Source organism: Ursus americanus, chromosome 36 (assembly GCF_024610735.1).
Source record: "Ursus americanus isolate L20-20 chromosome 36, mUrsAme1.1.p, whole genome shotgun sequence".
NCBI classification, from domain to species: domain Eukaryota; kingdom Metazoa; phylum Chordata; class Mammalia; order Carnivora; family Ursidae; genus Ursus; species Ursus americanus.
Window position 1 is genome coordinate 27455614 of NC_142162.1, and position 17675 is coordinate 27473288.

Genomic DNA, 17675 nt, shown 5'->3' on the forward strand with positions numbered 1-17675 from the left:
TGATTAACTGCTTCAGGAAGCCAAGAAAGAAAGGATTCACTGAGGGTGGATCCTAATGGATGAAGAGTAGTTCACCAAACTTACAAAGGGGTAAAGTCAAAGAAACATAAATGAAACCAGGAAAGACTGAAAGTTTGTTGTACCCTCACGGGTCAGGCAGTTCAGTAGGAGAGTAGCATGTAAAGTGGTGAGAGGAAGGCAATTTGTGGCTGGAGATAAAGCTATTTAGGGTCAGACTCTTTATTATCATTATTTTTTTATTGTTGTGGTAAAATATACTAACATAAAATTTATTATTTTAGGGGTGCTTGAGTGGCCCAGTTGTTTAAGCGTCCCAACTGTCTCTCTTTCTTTCTTTCTTTCTTTCTTTCTTTCTTTCTTTCTTTCTTTCTTTCTTTCTTTCTTTTTCTTTCTAGATTTTATTTTATTTATTTGACAGAGAGAGAGAACAAGCAGGGGGAGTGGCAGGCAGAGGGAGAAGGAGAAGCAGGTCTCTGCAGGGAACCTGACGAAGGGCTCAATCCCAGCACCCTGGGTTCATGACCTGAGCTGAAGGCAGACACTTAACCAGCTGGGCCACTCAGGTGCCCTAGGCATCCAGCTCTTGATTTTGGCTGAGGTCATGATCTCAGGGTTGTGACTTTGAGCCCCACATTGGGCTCCATGCTGGGTGCGGAGCCTGCTTAAGATTCTCTCTCTCCCTCTGCCCCTCCCCTCCTCCCTCTTTAAAAAGAATTTGCTATTTTAACTAGTTTTAAGTTTACAATTTAATGGCATTAAGTACATAATGATGATGTGTAACCATTACCACTACCTATTTCTAGAACTTTTTTTACCATCCCAAACAAAAACTCTGTACCCATTAGGCAATAACTGCTCCCATATATCAGCCCCTGGGAACCTCTGCTCTACTTTTTGTTTCTATGAATTTGTTTATTACAGATTCTTCTTACATCTGGAATCATACCATATTTGTCCATTTCTGTCTGGCTTATTTCACTTAGCATGATGTTTTCAGGGTTTATCCATCTTGTAGCATGTATCAGAACTTCATTCCTCTTTATGGCTGAATAGTATTACTATTTCTCTCTCTCTCTCTCTCTCTATCATTCTGTTTATACATTTATCTGTTGATGTACACTTGAGTTGTTTCCACCTTTTGGCTATTGTGAATAATACTACTACTTTGAACATTGATGTAGAAGTATCTGTTTGAATCTCTGTTTTTTGTTCTTTTGGGTGTTTACCTAGGAGTGGAATTGCTGGATTATATGGTAATTCTATGTTTAACGTTTTGAGAAAGCACCAAAGTGCTTTTTGCATGGCTGCACAATTCTGCATTCTTAACAGCAATGCACAAGGGTTCTGGTTTCTTTTTATCCTCATCAACATGTTTGTTTGTTTTGTTTTTAATAATAGCCATCGTACTGGGTATGAAGTGATACTCCACTGTGGTTTTGATTTGCATTTGTCTAATGAATGACTAATGATGTTGAATATTTTTTTATGTGCTTCTTGGTCATTTTTATCTTTGGAGAAAGATCTGTCAAGTCCTTGGCCCATTTTTAATTGGATTGTTTGTTTTTTGTTGAGTTGTAGGAGTTCTTTATGTACTCTAGATATTAAACCCTTTTCAGGGACACCTGGGTGGCCCAGTTGATAAAGCGTCTGCCTTCAGCTCAGGTCATGATCCCAGGGTCCTGGGATCAAGTCCCGTATCAGGCTTCTTGCTCAGCAGGGAGCCTTCTTCTCCCTCTGCCTGCTGCTCCTCCTGCTGTGCTCCCTCTCTCTCTGGCAAATAAATAAAATCGAATCTTAAAACCCTTTCAAATACATGATTTGCAGATACTTTCTCCCTTCAATGTGTTGGTTTTTTTTTTTAATGATTTTTTATTATGTTAGTCACCATACAGTACATCCCTGGTTTCCGATGTAAAGTTCGATGATTCATTAGTTGCGTATAACACCCAGTGCACCATGCAATACATGCCCTCCTTACTACCCATCACCGGTCTATCCCATTCCCCCACCCCCCTCCCCTCTGAGGCCCTCAGTTTGTTTCTCATAGTCCATAGTCTCTCATGTTTCATTCCCCCTTCTGATTACCCCCCTTTCTTTATCCCTTTCTTCCCCTACCGATCATCCTAGTTCTTATGTTCCATAGATGAGAGAAATCATATGATAATTGTCTTTCTCTGCTTGACTTATTTCACTTAGCATTGTCTCCTCCAGTGCTGTCCATGTTGCAGCAAATGTTGAGAATTCGTTTTTTCTGATAGCTGAGTAATATTCCATTGTATATATGGACCACATCTTCTTAATCCAGTCATCTGTTGAAGGGCATCTCGGCTCCTTCCACGATTCAGCTATTGTGGACAATGCTGCTATGAACATTGGTGTGCATATGGCCCTTCTCTTCACTACATCTGTATCTTTGGGGTAAACACCCAGTAGTGCAATGGCTGGATCATAGGGTAGCTCAATTTTTAACTTTTTTTTTTTTTTAAGATTTTATTTATTTATTCGACAGAGAAAGACAGCCAGCGAGAGAGGGAACACAAGCAGGGCGAGTGGGAGAGGAAGAAGCAGGCTCACAGCGGAAGAGCCTGATGTGGGACACGATCCCGTAATGCTGGGATCACGCCCTGAGCCGAAGGCAGACGATCAACCGCTGTGCCACCCAGGCGCCCCTCAATTTTTAACTTTTTAAGGGACCTCCACACTGTTTTCCAGAGTGGCTGTACCAACTTGCATTCCCACCAACAATGTAGGAGGGATCCCCTTTCTCCACATCCTCTCCAACAATTGTTGTTTCTTGCCTTGTCTATTCAATGTGTTGTTTTTTCACTCTGTTGATAGTATCGTTTGATGCACAAAAGTTTTTAATTTTGATGGAATCCAGTTTTACCTATTTTTTCTTTCCTTGCCTTTGCTTTTGGTGTCATAGATAAGAAACCATTCCCAAATCAAAGGTCATGAAGATTTTCCCGTATATATTCTTCTAAGAGTTTTCTAGTTTTAGCTCTTAAGTTTCTGATCCATTTGAGTTAATTTTCCTGTATAGCACAAGTTAAGAGTCTAACTTCATTCTTTTGCATGTGGTTATCTAATTGTCCCAGCACCATTTGTTGAAGAGATTCTTTTTCTCCCCATTGAATGGTCTTAGCATCCTTATTGAAAAATCAGTTAACATATATGTGGGGTTTATTTCTGGGCTCTCTGGGGCCAGACTCTTAAAAGTCTTGAATGCCATACTAAGGAGTTTTGATTTCACCTTCTAGGAGAGAGAGAACAATATAATCAAATTTGTATTTTGAAAAGATAGTTATGGGTATAGTATAGAGGATAATTGTAGAGAAAAGAAAATGAAATCAGGATCAGTTAGGAAAACATTGTTGCAGAAGTTTAGGCAAGAACTGTGGGTCTATATTTAAAGCAATGGCAGCAAGAATAGAGAATAATGGAGTTGAAAGACTGGTACATTTGATATTGATAGCTAAACTCCAAAGTAGGTAGGACTTATAATTCCATTTTACAGATGAGAAAACGAAAGCTCTCTTTTTTTTTAAAGATGTTATTTATTTATTGGAGAGAGAGAGAGAGCGTGCACTCACACGAGTAGATGGAGGGGCAGAGAGAGAGAGGAAAAAGCAGACTCCCTGCTGAGCAAGGAGCCCAATGCGGAGCTCAGCCCTAGGATCCTCGGATCATGACCTGAGCCAAAGGCAGATGCTTAACCACTGGGTCACCCAGGCGGCCCAAAAACCAAGTTTTTAAAAGTTACTTGTCTCTGGTCTCAAGTACCTGATGTTGGATCTAAAACCTTAGGCCTTCTGATTCCTAATGCAGTAGTTTTTTTAATGTACCATGGTTACTTTCTCAGATGGAGGGAATTATAATAAACAGTGGGAAATGAGATTAGTTTTCGGACTGGTCATATTTACCATTTTTAATGACTTAGAAAAAGTTCACAGTGTACAGGTGGCACTCTTAAAGGGGAAGGGTCATTAACAGAAAGATCATTAACTGTGAGTTGGGAAAAAAGTTGAAGCCTCAGTGGAACCATTTAGGAGAAAAAAAAATCCAAACTGTACTTATTTGTAGGGTAAGTATCTCCAAGCCAGCAAAAAAGGAATCAGGAATAAAGTAGTATGCTAGGAAATTCTGTGAAATTCCCAGTGTATCATTTTGGCCAAAAAGGCTAAATTTGAGGGATCACCATGTTAGGTACTGGGAACAGTAAAGAAAATATTCTGCTAGCTAACATTTATTATACACTTACTATGTGCTAGGCAGTGTTGTAAACATTATTTGTTTATTTCAACCCTGTGAGGCAGATAATATTCTCATTTTACAGATGAGCAAACAGAAGCACAGGTAGTATGGCCAAGGTAATAATAAGTTATGAATTCAGACTTCGGATCCAGGCTTAACCTTAGAGCCGTTCTTTTAAGCGCTATGTTATTGGGTTCTACATAATCAAAGTCTTTCCTTATGTGCAACACTTTGTTCAGTATTGATTACATGAGGAAGTTTAATAAAGATACAATTGAAATCAAGGAATGAAAGGGCAGTTACTAGAGAACCATCTAAAAAGACCTGAAAAAGCATCTGACTAAAAATGTGGATGTAAACTTTCCATACCAAATTCTGCAAGGTGGTTTTGTGCTTATTTTACACATTCTACTTATTTTTTTTTTTTTAAGATTTTATTTATTTGACAGAGATAGAGACAGCCAGCGAGAGAGGGAACACAAGCAGGGGGAGTGGGAGAGGAAGAAGCAGGCTCATAGCAGAGGAGCCTGATGTGGGGCTCGATCCCAGAACGCTGGGATCAGGCCCTGAGCTGAAGGCAGATGCTTAACCGCTGTGCCACCCAGGCGCCCCTACACATTCTACTTATTAATGATCTATTCTGATAGCTTATGCTGCTTGCCTAATGCCATATGGTGTCTTTAACCTTAACTGGAAGAAAGGAGGAAACTATTTTAAAGCTTAGTGGGTAAAGTTTCTTTCTTTCTTTTCTTTCTTTCTTTCTTTTTTTTTTTAAGATTTTTTTTATTTGTCAGAGAGAGAGAGCACAAGCAGGGGGAGTGGCAGGCAGAGGGAGAAGCAGGCTCCCCACTGAGCAGGGAACCCAATGTGGGACTTGATCCCAAGACCCTGGGATCATGACCTGAGCCAAAGGCAGATGCTTAACCGACTGAGCCACCCACGAATCCCACAGGAAGAGTTTCTTAACAAGTTTTACTTCTTTAAATGGTACTTCTCTCCCAAAACAAACATTTACTCCTCAAATGTTGTTAACGGTGTCTGGAATGCCTTCAGTTAGAGTTTTGAGTTAAAAGCACAGTGTCCATATTGTCCAAATTGAAAATCAGGACATCATGTCTGAAAAAGAATTTTTTTAAAAAACTGTGGTGAAAAACCATGTAACATAAAATTGACCATCTTAACGATTGTTAAGTGTACAGTAATGTTAGCTATATGCATATTGTTGTGCAATAGATTTGTAGAACCTTTTCATCTTGCAAAATTGAAACTCTATACCCAGTGAACAAAGCTCTCCTTTTTCCCTTCCCCAGTCCCTGGGTGAAAGAGAATTTTCTTGATTTGAGGAAAAAAAATTAATATAAAAATTATTATAGTGGCATGAAATTAAATGTTTACTTGCATGTGTAAGGGATCCCCTTTATTAACAGAAGAAAATTATATTAAATCGGAACCTTTAAATCTAGAACATATACTCACTCAAGGTGCTGAGAACAAAAGTGAGCTTTCTAGTACAATTACTTCTGGGGAATTAGTATCAGAAAACGAAGGGCTGACTCTACCATCAATTTTTTATTTGAAAGTAATGAGTATGATCATTTGTTGAGATAACTTTCACAGAAAGTGAGGCTGAAACCCAGTTCTGGCTTTTTGCTAGGTAGAAGGATTATTGTTGGATTGTAAGTCTAGTAGCTTATTTTGAAAACAGCTTAAACACATGCCCTTAAATTCACTCTAATCAGGCTTTTGCCCTCACCATACCAACTGTTGTTCAGTATTTGAGTGTTGGCTAAAATCCAGTTGTCAATTCTTAGTCATCATCTTACTTCACTTATTAGCAGCATTTGATACAGTTGATTACTTCCTCTTCTTCCTTGAAACATGTTCTTCATTTTGACTTACAGGAAATACTGCTTTCTTTCCACCTCACTAGTCATTCCTTCTCATTCTGTTTTTCTGGTTCCTCCTCAAATAGAATACTTAAGGCTTAGTCCTTGAACCTCTTCTTTATCTACACGCAGTCCCTTAGAGAGCTCACCCTGCCACCTCTTTAAATACCATCTTGATTTCCAAATTTATCTCTTTACCCAGACTGTTCTCTTAAATTCTAGCCTTGATATTTAACTCTACTCATCATCTCCTCTTGGATGGCAGATATGGTTTTGGACTTAACCAGTCCAGAGCCAAATCCCTGATCTTTCCTTTACCCCAAAACTTTTTTTTTTTTTTTAAGATTTTATATATTTATTTGAGAGAGAGCGTGCACACACAGGTGAGGTGAAGGGCAGAGGGAGAAGCAGACTCCTCACTGAGCTGGGAGCCCGATGTGGGACTCGATCCCTGGACTCTGGGACCGTAACCTGAACTGAAGGCAGACACTTAACCAACTGAGCTACCCAGGTATTCTACCCCAAAACTTCTATTCACAGTCTTTCCTAGCTCAGTTAATGGCAACTTCTCAGGCCAGAAGCTTTGGAGTCATTCTTGACACTTTCTTTCTCAGCCCCACATCCAATTTATCAGCAAATCTTGTTGGCTTAGCTTCAAATAAATCCAGGATGGAGACACTTCTCTCTACCTCCTTTACTACCACTCTGGTCTAAATTATCATCATCTCTTGCCTAAATTATCGGTGATAGCTTGACTAGATTCCTTTCTTCTGTCCTTGCTCCTGCTTCAGTCTGTTTTCAACACAGCACTATGTTAAAATGTCAATTAGGTTATATTCCTTATTTGCCTAAGATGTTCCAATGGCTTCCATCTCAATTGCAGAAAAAGTCCAAGTCTTTCCAGTGGTCCATAGGCCCCAGACCATCTGCTTCCCTCACAGTTCTCTATCTCATCTCTTATTACCCCTCTTGTTGCTCACTTCATTCACACCACACTGGGTGTTTCCATCAGTTCCTTGAGGTATCAGTCATTCTCCTGTGATGGTGCTTTTACACTGGCTATACCCTCTGCCTAGGACCTGCTTTCCCCAGATAGCTGCATGGTAACTCTCACTCAAAAGTTCTTGTTTAAATGACACCTTTTTGTTAAGGTCTTCCCCTCTTCCATCTCTGATGTATTTTCTGCACAGCATTTACCTCTTTCTATTCTATTATATGACTTTTTTTGTTTATTGTAACAAATATTATGTATTAAATATTGTAATCCCCTAGAAAGAGCAGGGATTTTTGTCTGTTTTTGTCATTTGCTATATCCCCAGTGCTTAGAACAGTGAGTTGCATGAAATAGCTACTCAAATATATGCTGACTAAATTAACATAGGAAGAAATTAAATGCATGCTTAAGACTTAAAAAGGGAATTGACAACAGTGCTGGGTAGTTTTGGTAGGAGGTGGCTTGGACATGACTAAATTGGAGGGGACCTAGAAGTGGAAGATGTGACTAGGACCTAATAGCATAAAAAATTGGGAATGTGTTGGAAGGATGAGGGATAGTGAATACAATGAAATTTTTAGCTATACAAATTAATGTCATAATATCGTAGAGTCAACTTAAGTCTTGGTTTTTATTTTAAAGGTTTTTATTTTATAGTAGTAAAAAGGAAAGGAAAGGACATTCTGATGAGCCATGGACATAGGAAAAAGTAGTTTAAATTAGAGATGGTTAAAACTAGCTTGACTATGTCAAGGAGACCATTTCTGATAACTGAATAAAGTGGTTCCCATGTTATGGAAGGCATTAAATGCTTGGTAGAAGAGTTTTAGATTCCACACTATGTATAATAGTATTCTATTATTGGATTTTGACTAGAAGAAAGATTTTTATGGGAGACAAGTTTTTGCCAAGATGTTTGTCACTACCATTTGGAAATAGATAAAAGTGTGAAAAGACTAGTGATAGATTAGATTTCTTCATTTACTTATTCAGTCATAATGTTGAGTGCCTGCATTGTGCAAAGGGATGAGGGGTGACCATATGAATAAGATCTCTGCTTTTACAGAGCTTCTATTCTAGTGCAGCTGTAGATCAAGGTGGTTGCCATGAACACAGAGTTAAGGGTCAGATCTGAGAGAAATTGCGAAAGAATTGGCTGGACTTGGTGAAAGCTTGTGTGGAGTGCGAATGCATGCAGTTCTAGGCACTAATGGGCTGGTTAATAAGATGAAGAGAGGGAAGAGGCAGGAGAACCAAAGGAGTGAAGGTAGTGGGGAAGCTGAGAAGGGCTGCTAATTTGTGGAGAAACTTTTGATTTTTTACATTTCAAGTTTTGAGGATTAGTGAGATGTGTAAGTGGAAATGCTTTATGAACTGGAAATGGCATATGGGGGAGGAGACTCTTACGCTCATATTTTCGAAGTCTGCCTTTCTTTCCCTACTGACCTCTCATGCTCTCCTCTTTCATAGTCCTCCATCTGTACCCTCTTATGTGGCTTAAAATTTATCACTGACTTAGGGCACCTGGCTGGCTCGAGGACCAGCCTCTGTACCTGTTTTCTGGATCTAATTTCCTCTCCCTCTTCCAAGACCTTGTACTATTATTAATCCAGTTTCTCTCTTATATTCAACCTCTCTGTCTCTACTTGCTCCTCAGCACTTAAAAAATGCTTGCATCTTTTCTTGATTTCCCAGTTACATTTCTTGAAAAGAGAATTGTCTTTGTTCACATTTGGATTTTCTCGTCCTACTCCTGATGTCTCAGCATCTTTTCACCTAGCTGTCTGTGCTCTTGGCTTCCATGACACCGGACTCTCTTTGTTTTTCTTCTCTCAGTTCTTCTTAGTCTTCTTTGCTGGCTTTGCCTCTATTCATCATTAAGCATTATAGTTCATAGTTTCCTTTTTTTTTTTTTTTTAAAGATTTTATCTATTTGAGAGAGACAGAGCACATGAGCAGGGCCAGAGGAAGACGGAGAAGCAGTCTCCCTTGCTGAACAAGGAGCCTGATGTGGGGCTTGATCCCGGGACCCTGGAATCATGACTTGAACCTAAGGCAGATGCTTAACTGACTAAGCCACCCAGGTGCCCCTGAAGTTTAATTACCTACCTGATCTCGTATATGCACAGTGTCATGAGCACAGACTCTTGTGTGGGACTGCTTGGGAGAATATCCAGAATCTACTGTAGGCATATGAAGTAGGGTACAGTTTCCTCATCTGTAAAATGTAAAGCCCACCTCATAAGATGGTTGTGAGAATTAAATGCAGTGATACTTGTAAAACACTTAGCACAAGACCTAACACAAAATAAACATTAAAAAAATTTAATACCCATCAGTTAGTATTAATATCCCATCGTGAGGGGAGGGGAGTGGGGGAATGGGATAGGCTGGTGATGGGTAGTAAGGAGGGCACATATTGCATGGTGCACTGGGTGTTATACTCAACTAATGAATCATCGAACTTTACATCAAAAACCAGGGATGTACTGTATGGTGACCAACATAATATAATAAAAAATATTATTATAATTAAAAAAAGATAAATAAGACCTTGAATTAAACATCAAAAAAAAAAAATCCCATCTTGGTACAGCTAGTATAGGTGCCAGCCAAAGATATACTATAGATGAGTAATCACTAAACCTGGCTGCTTATCAGAATCACTTGAGCTTTTGAAAAAGGATTTCTGGGTCCATCCCCAGCCTACTAAATCACCCTGGAGTGGGGCGGAGGAGGCAAGAATATGTATTTCTTACAGCTCCCTAGGTGATTCTGAGCATGATCGAGGTTTAGCAGTTATGTTACAAAAGATAGAGTTGTCTCTGGAAATCATCTGAGTATGAGCTATAATGAGGAAAAATGTTTCTGGTGTGGAGAAGAAGGGGCCAGAAATGACATCTGTAAAAAGCCAATTATATATAACCTTTGGGATCAATGGTCAAAGTTGTACTGATGCCCAAGAACAGGTCCTAATGAAAGTGAAGCATGCACAGCTGAGCCATTTTCAAGGTCCCAGAGTGAAAAGAGAAGCAGAGCAACTGAGCCGGTAACAGCTGCCAAAATTAATTCAAAGTAGCCATGTGGGATGGGGAAACCATTAAAAGAGCTTCAGAAAGAGGTGGTAAAAATATAAAGATTAAGTTCTAGATATTGGAGGAAGAAAGATTAGAGGAAAATAGATGAAATAGCTGGGGATGAGCGAGAAGCGGTTTAGCAAAATATCAGGAGAAGATATTTGTTACTGAAGAAAGAGATAAAGAACGTATGTCTTGGAAGAGAGAAAAAAGGTCTCAGGAATTATAGTAAACACATTTTAAGAGATTAACTTGGAAAAGGCTAAAGACAGCATGAATAATCAGCCAATTATAGATGGACTCCAAATCCCAGAGAAACAAGCATTGCAGAAGGGGAGAGGGAAAGTAAAGCCTAAGGCAATGAAGTTGATAATAATGGGGAAATAAATGAAGAAGTCTTGAAGGATAATTAGAATTATACATATATGAATAAAATGCAATTTAAGGTAGAAAAATATGTAGTACAAAGAGTATGGAGCATGAAAATCTAGGGAGTCATTCAGCAAGCATTTACTGAGGTGGATACACAGGGATGAGTGAGAGACACAGTGCCTGTTCTCGTGGAATTTTCATTTCTGGTAAACCTTGGGAGTAGAAGAGAAACAAGGTGACATTCTTGCTGGAAATAGTACTGTGTGTGATAAAAGAATGTTTTGTTTTTGACAGGATTGAATATGAGGCTCTTCCCTCAAGTAGTCTTGAGTTAGGCAAGGCATTTTGAGCTTGTGGGTTTTTGAAGGATATGTTGGAATCCGGGTTGGAATCTTTCTGACCATGGATAAAAATGAGGCAAGGGGATGGGGCTGTGTTTTTGTGCAGATGTGCGTCTCTGTGTGTGCATGTCTATCTGTCTAACACATACCTCTCATCCCCAAAGAAATTTGGAAGAGAAAGTATTTGATATCTTTCTTGCATACTGTAAAAAAGGTATTTTGGCAAAAGTCTGAAAGTAACCGAAAGGGCCCTGTAAAGCCAAACAATGAGAATCCTTTCATAAAATAAGGATTAAATAATACTTCTTAGAGTTTAGGTACTATTACCTGTCTGGAATATATTTAGGAAAAAAAAAAAGAGGAAGTATTCCTATAGCATTGCCAGTTCCAAGACAGTTTTTGTGGTAAAATGAAATACCTTTTTTCCAGTCATGTAATAGTGAGAACTGAAATTAGTTTCTAAATAACTGGGAAGTTTTGGTGGAGTCATTTAGAAGATAAGCAAATTCATGTTAGAACACAAGAAAATTAAAACTGTGAGGAGGAATAATCAGAAGGGAAGGCAATCTTCTTTTTGAAGGTGATGAGATGGTGGAAGTATTAAAAAAAAAAAAGCGAAGGCTCTCACAGGAAGGGTTAAAGCCAAAAGAGTTTAAGAACTGAAGAGACCTGTCTTTTTGCAGAAATGATTAATGAAAAGCTTAAAAGGAAAGGAAAACGAAGTAAAGAAATTAGTGCAAATAAAAAAAATCAGAAACCAAATGGGAAAAGTCTTCACAGACTCAAGATGGTAGAAAACATAAGATTAAAGCCCAAATCAAGTTATTGCTTTATATTCTTAGATTTTGCAAGAGTACAAAGGGGTGTCATGGTAGCTAAAAACACATTCAGATTTCCTTGAAAGGATAACATTGAATGTTTAGAAGGATTCTTTATGAAACCATTTTAGGAGCTAGATAAGAATTGGAGCAGGGGTGTAAGGTGTATATATGGAGGGATGAGAGATCAGATGCCTGTGATATTGCAATGTCAAAAAGATGAACAGATAATTTAGTAGCAGACGTCTAGATTCTGAAATTGAGCAATATAGTAAAATTTCTGTAGAGGGAAGAGAACTTCTGGGTTTAATGATCTACCAGCTGGGCTCTGTGAGATCTTTGAGCAAATCCTTGGCACCTCTGTTCAAAGGCATATGGAAGGTGAGATAACTTGCACAATGAAACCAGTATTAATAGGAAGTGAGAGAAATTGGGAACTGGTACTTCTGGTAATACCAAACTCTAAATGTACGATTATTGTGAGACTCCTGCTGGAAGGATTGACAAGAATAATAGAGAACACGAGATACCAAGGGAACAATATGCCATGGGGGTAGGAGGTCTGAGAAGCTAACTGAAAAATTCTTACATGGCAAAGGAATGGGGTGGGAAATAAATCCAGTATGCTTGGATTAAGAAAAGGCTTTTATTTAGACAAGCTATGATTTTTCTTTTTTTTTTTTTTAAAGATTTTATTTATTTATTTGACAGAGACAGCCAGCGAGAGAGGGAACACAAGCAGGGGGAGTGGGAGAGGAAGAAGCAGGCTCCCAGGAGAGGAGCCTGACGTGGGGCTCGATCCCGGGATTCCGGGATCACGCCCTGAGCCGAAGGCGGATGCTTAACGACTGCGCCACCCAGGCGCCCCGATTTTTCTCTTTAATATCATGTAAAATATATTGTTCCAGAGCAGCTTTTGAAATGTGAGGACTTTATATATGAGCCATTGGGATCAGCATCTCCATTCTTAATAAAGAAGATTGAAGAGAAAATTAAAGTGATAAGAATAAAGCAGTACTGCTCATATAATCCTGTACTATTTTTGTGGTCTGTAGATTAAATTTCCCTTCCTCCATTAAAAATTTTTTTAAGAATATAAGGATATAAAGAGACAGTTCAGGGAAGCTGAAGCCACTCCTAGCCTAGCATTCGAGAACAGCATCTCTCTAGCAATTTAAAAAGCAAGTTTAAAATAGACTGTAGAGAAGTTGGAATAACATCATAAAAATGGGTAAAAAAGTAATGCTAACTTGTTGAAAACAAGAAAAAAAGATGGTTATGTTCTTTGGAGGGGCAAAAAATGCAAAAGAAAAATTGGATCATGAAAATAAAGGAAGTGGGAAAGAATAAACATAGGCTAATAAATGGAGAGCAGTTCTGAGTGATCAACTGATCTCAGAGCAGTTGGTGTCAGTTTCTCCTGCTGCCTCTGCAACTTTCCATCAGTGATCTCATTCCCTTGGCTTTAATAGCCATTCATATGCTAATGAATATCAATTCATTAGTGCCCAAGCTCCAGACCTTTTCCAGATCTCTTCTCGGGTGTGTCACAAGTGCCTCATGTTCAACAGGTTCAAATCTGAAAAAGTCATCCCCCTACTTCTCCCTCCCACCCCAAGTCTATTTTTCCTGCTTCCCTATTGGGGAGGACTGCAACCTTACTCATCTAGTTTCCTACTTTAGAAATCTAAACATCATCCCTGATGTTTCTTCTTTTACCCCTGTGTCTAATCAGTCAGCAAGATTATTCATTCTTTCTCTTTCATATTTCCCACATGTATTTTTCTCTGTCTCATTCTGTTAGTTTAGACTAGAGGTTGGCAAACTTTTTCTATAAAGGGCCATATTGTAAATACATTAGGCTTCGCAGGCCGTATGGTCTTTGTCCCAAGTACTGCAGCTCCAGAACAGCCAGAGACAATATGTAAATGAATGGGTGTGGCTGTTTCCCATAAAACTTTATTTATAGACACTGAAATGTGCATTTCATTTATTTTATTTATTTATTTTTTTAAGATTTTATTTATTTATTTGACAGAGATAGAGACAGCCAGCGAGAGAGGGAACACAAGCAGGGGGAGTGGGAGAGGAAGAAGCAGGCTCATAGCGGAGGAGCCTGATGTGGGGCTCGATCCCGGAACGCCAGGATCACGCCCTGAGCCGAAGGCAGGCACTTAACCGCTGTGCCACCCAGGCGCCCCTGTGCATTTCATTTAATTCACAAAGTATTATTATTCTTTTGATTTCCCAACCATTTAAAAATGTACAAAACATCCTTAACTTGTCATCCCTACCAAAACAGGAAGCAGGCCAGATTTGGCTCACAGACCATAGTGTGCCCACCCCTGGCTTAGACCATCATTTTCTCACCTGAAACGCAACCTCAGTCTCCTACTCTCCTACTCGGTCACCCTCTCTCTCTTCTTGTCCCTCTGGTCCACTCATCAGACTGAAGCCAGGTTGCACATTGGAACTCTTTACCTTGCTTGAAGTCCTGTAAAATTTGACCATAGACATTGGAATGTATCCACATTTTTTTGGCAAGACCCTTCATAATGTGGACGTTGCTTACCTTTCTAGCCATATTTGTTGCTGCTTAGAACTGCTTGAAATTTTTGTAATGTGTAGTAGTTTTCACTTCTAAGTTTTGACACATACCTTGAATATCTTTCCTCCTTACCCTCTGCCTACTTCCACCTGTCAAACACTACTCTTCCTACTGGACGTATTCTAGCTATCATCTCCAGAAGCCTCCCCTCCCCTAAGGCATTTCATCCTCTAAGGATTTAAGTGCTTCTATTAAGTTCTCCTGTCATGTCTGTAGGACTTAATAATAGCATTTATTTTACTGTATTATAATTGACTAGTTAGTTACTTGACTGCCTCTTCTAAATAATAAACTCCTTGAGTGCCTGGAGTTTGTCAATTATTTTATCCCCAATTTCATATCTGGTCCCTGTAATACCCTTGTCATTTTCATTTCTTTTTTTTTTTCATTAAAATTTTGAGATATAATTCATAAATCATAAAACTTAACCTTTTAAAGTGTACAGTTCAGTTTTTTTTCAGTTCAGTTTGGTTTTTAGTATATTCACAGTACTATGCAGCCATCACCACTAATTCCAGAACGTTTTCGTCACTACAAAAAGAAACCCTATGTCCTTTTGTGACTGGCTTCTGTTACTTAGTATATATAATGTTTTTCAAGGCTCATCCATACTGTAGCATGTACCAGTACTTCATTCCTTTTATGACTGAGTATCAACATCATATTTTAAACTTCATTCTTCAAAGCCACCAGGACTCTAGGGGAAAAGAAAGAGGGACCCCAAGATCCCCACTATTGCTTCAAATAGAACAGGTATGCTTTCATTAGTTATTTGTTATAGATAAACTTTCATTTGAAATGTGACAGTCACTGGCTCTCTGTTTGAAGAGTAGACTCTTCTTAGGGCTGAAGGGCACTCTATGGACTTTTTCTCAAACCTTCTTTCCCACTGTTTTTTCCCCTGTATTATGTGCTATAACCAAACGGTATATTGATCATGTCTTCATATGTACCTCATGCTTTCTTGCCTCTATAACTTTTCTTAAACCATCCCCTCTACCTAAAATGTTCTTTTCTACCAATTTATAATTTCACCTAGCCTTCAATGCCTAATTCAGTTAAAATCCCTTCCATGATGTTTTCCCTGATCACATCAGCTAAGAATCATCTCTGAATTTCTACAGTAATTATACTGCTTTAGGTGCTTCCTTGCCTGCTGATTCCTTGAGACTGCTCTCGTGTTTTCCAGTTGTTTTATATTTTCCCATCCAGTACCTTGGCATCATAATTTTTTTAAATGTAAATAAAAGTTGCATGGCCACTTTAGAAAAGGAGCAACCTCATTCCTGGACATTTATCTCAGAGAAATGAAAACTAATGTTCATGTAAAAATCTGTACATGATTTTTCATAGCACCTGTATTTGTAAAAGCTAAAGAGTAGAAACCACAAAAATGTTATGCAATAGTTGGATGCTTTAAACAAACAGTAGTACATTTATATCATGGAATGCTACTCAGCTATAAAAAGGAATGAACTATTGATATATGTAACAACTACGTGTTATGCTAAGTAAAATAATCCTGAAAGGTCACATGTTATATGATTCTGTTTATATAACATGCTTGAAGTTGCAGAGCTGGAAGACAAATTAGTAGTTATGAGGAATTAGAGATAGTGTGAGGAAGGAGGATAGATTTGACTATAAAGGACAGTATGAGGGACATCTTTGTGATGATAGAGTATTCTGTATCTTGGTTTTGGTGGTGGTTACATAAATCTGTACATATGACAAAGTGACATAGAATACTTACACATTATACCAATGTCAGATTCCTGGTTTAGATATTATTCCATAGTTATATAGAATGTACCCAGTGGGGAATTGTGTGAAGGGTACATGGGACTTCTCTGCTAGCTTTGCAATTTCTTATAAATCTGTAATTATTTCAAACTAAGAATTTTAGAACTTTCTCTTCAGAGATTGAGGAGGTATTTATCATACCTCCTCATGGTGCTGCTTCTGATCAATATTAATCTGTCTATGCTTTCAAAGTAAAGTTACTCTTGAGGTTGACAATAGAACCTGTTTGTAGCAATATTTTAGTTGCATTTAACAATTGGGTGAAACCTTTTTAAGCAAGAACTGGTACAGTAGTTCTTTGTGGATGAATCTAGCTCTCCGAGACCTTGTTTTAATTTTTAAATGAAGTGGTAAGCCTGGGGTGCCTGGCTGGCTCAGTCAGTAGAGTTTGTGACTCTTGATCTCACAATTGTGAGTTGGAGCCCCATAAGGGTGTAGAGATTACTTTTTAAAAAAGATTTAAATTAAGTGCTAAGCCTTAATTTGAGTCAATTTTGGTATACTTTTAAGTTCCTGTTGTTCTTATATACTGGCTCTTGAAGGGCAGTGAACACAACAACAGGTCCTGTGTAGTATCTGTCATCCTATGGGAGCTTAATAAGTATCAGTTACTTTTGGTTTGCCATTAGCTGATGCAAACAATTAATTCTTTTCTTAATATAGATATATTTAGTAAGAGGTCTCTGCTGGTAAGATTTTGAAAAAAGATCTCATTAAGCAATATTCAACTCAAACTTTTAAATGTTTGAAAGTTATTGGAGTATATATTAAGTAAAATGAATATTCTTTTGCAAATTTAAAATGAGTATTACAAAGTCGGAATTAATCTCTAATTCTTTTTGGAAAGGGGCAGGTTTGTATAAGTTAAGGATTTTTCTTTTGCATGTATTATCAAGCTCAAAAGTGAATGTGAGCAAAAAAAGAGGAAATATGAGCAAAACTGCATATGTAGTAAAATGAAACTTAATTTTTTTTCAGGTTAAACTACAGAGCAACATATCATATCAGATGGCAGATATACATCATTTAAAGGGTAAGAAACTTAATTACAGATTTAAGATTAATAAAGGTCACTAAATGTCTAAAATCCTCAAGAATTAAATAGACAGCTAAATGAAATAAAATTTTTTGAACAAAGCTCCTCTCATGGCAAGACATTTATCCTTTTGTCTTAACATAGAATAAAAAATTGTAATGTTGCTTTATATATAATAAATGCAAGTTAAAATTTGCATTTAAATCTTGTGTGGTAGACTGATTTCATGCAATGAAATGTTGTTAAAAGAAGCATCAAAGAAAATTGATCTGTAGCTTCAGAAGCTATCAAATTTCTAGGGAAAAGGTAAGGGATAATCCCTCTGTACTGTGTCTAACTGCTAAAATAATCCATTCAGGTCTAGGGAAACTCTGGACAGGTCCTCCATGCTTAATGTTTTAGATACACTGGAAACAGAAAGAAACCTAGAACAGAAAGAAAACTTGGAAAGAAGCCAGAAAGAAA

At 38.1% G+C, this 17675-nt stretch overlaps 1 protein-coding gene across 3 annotated transcripts in view; it reads left to right on the forward strand.

Annotated features, from left to right (window-relative positions):
• GOLM2 (golgi membrane protein 2) overlaps nucleotides 1-17675 on the forward strand; it is a 107875-nt gene that overhangs the window by 17436 nt on the left and 72764 nt on the right. For all 3 annotated transcript variants that reach the window (XM_087859201.1, XM_045772294.2, XM_045772302.2), the window contains exon 2: nucleotides 17153-17207. In XM_087859201.1, coding sequence (XP_087715327.1) covers nucleotides 17153-17207 — 55 coding nt within the window. The remainder of the gene's footprint in view (nucleotides 1-17152; nucleotides 17208-17675) is intronic.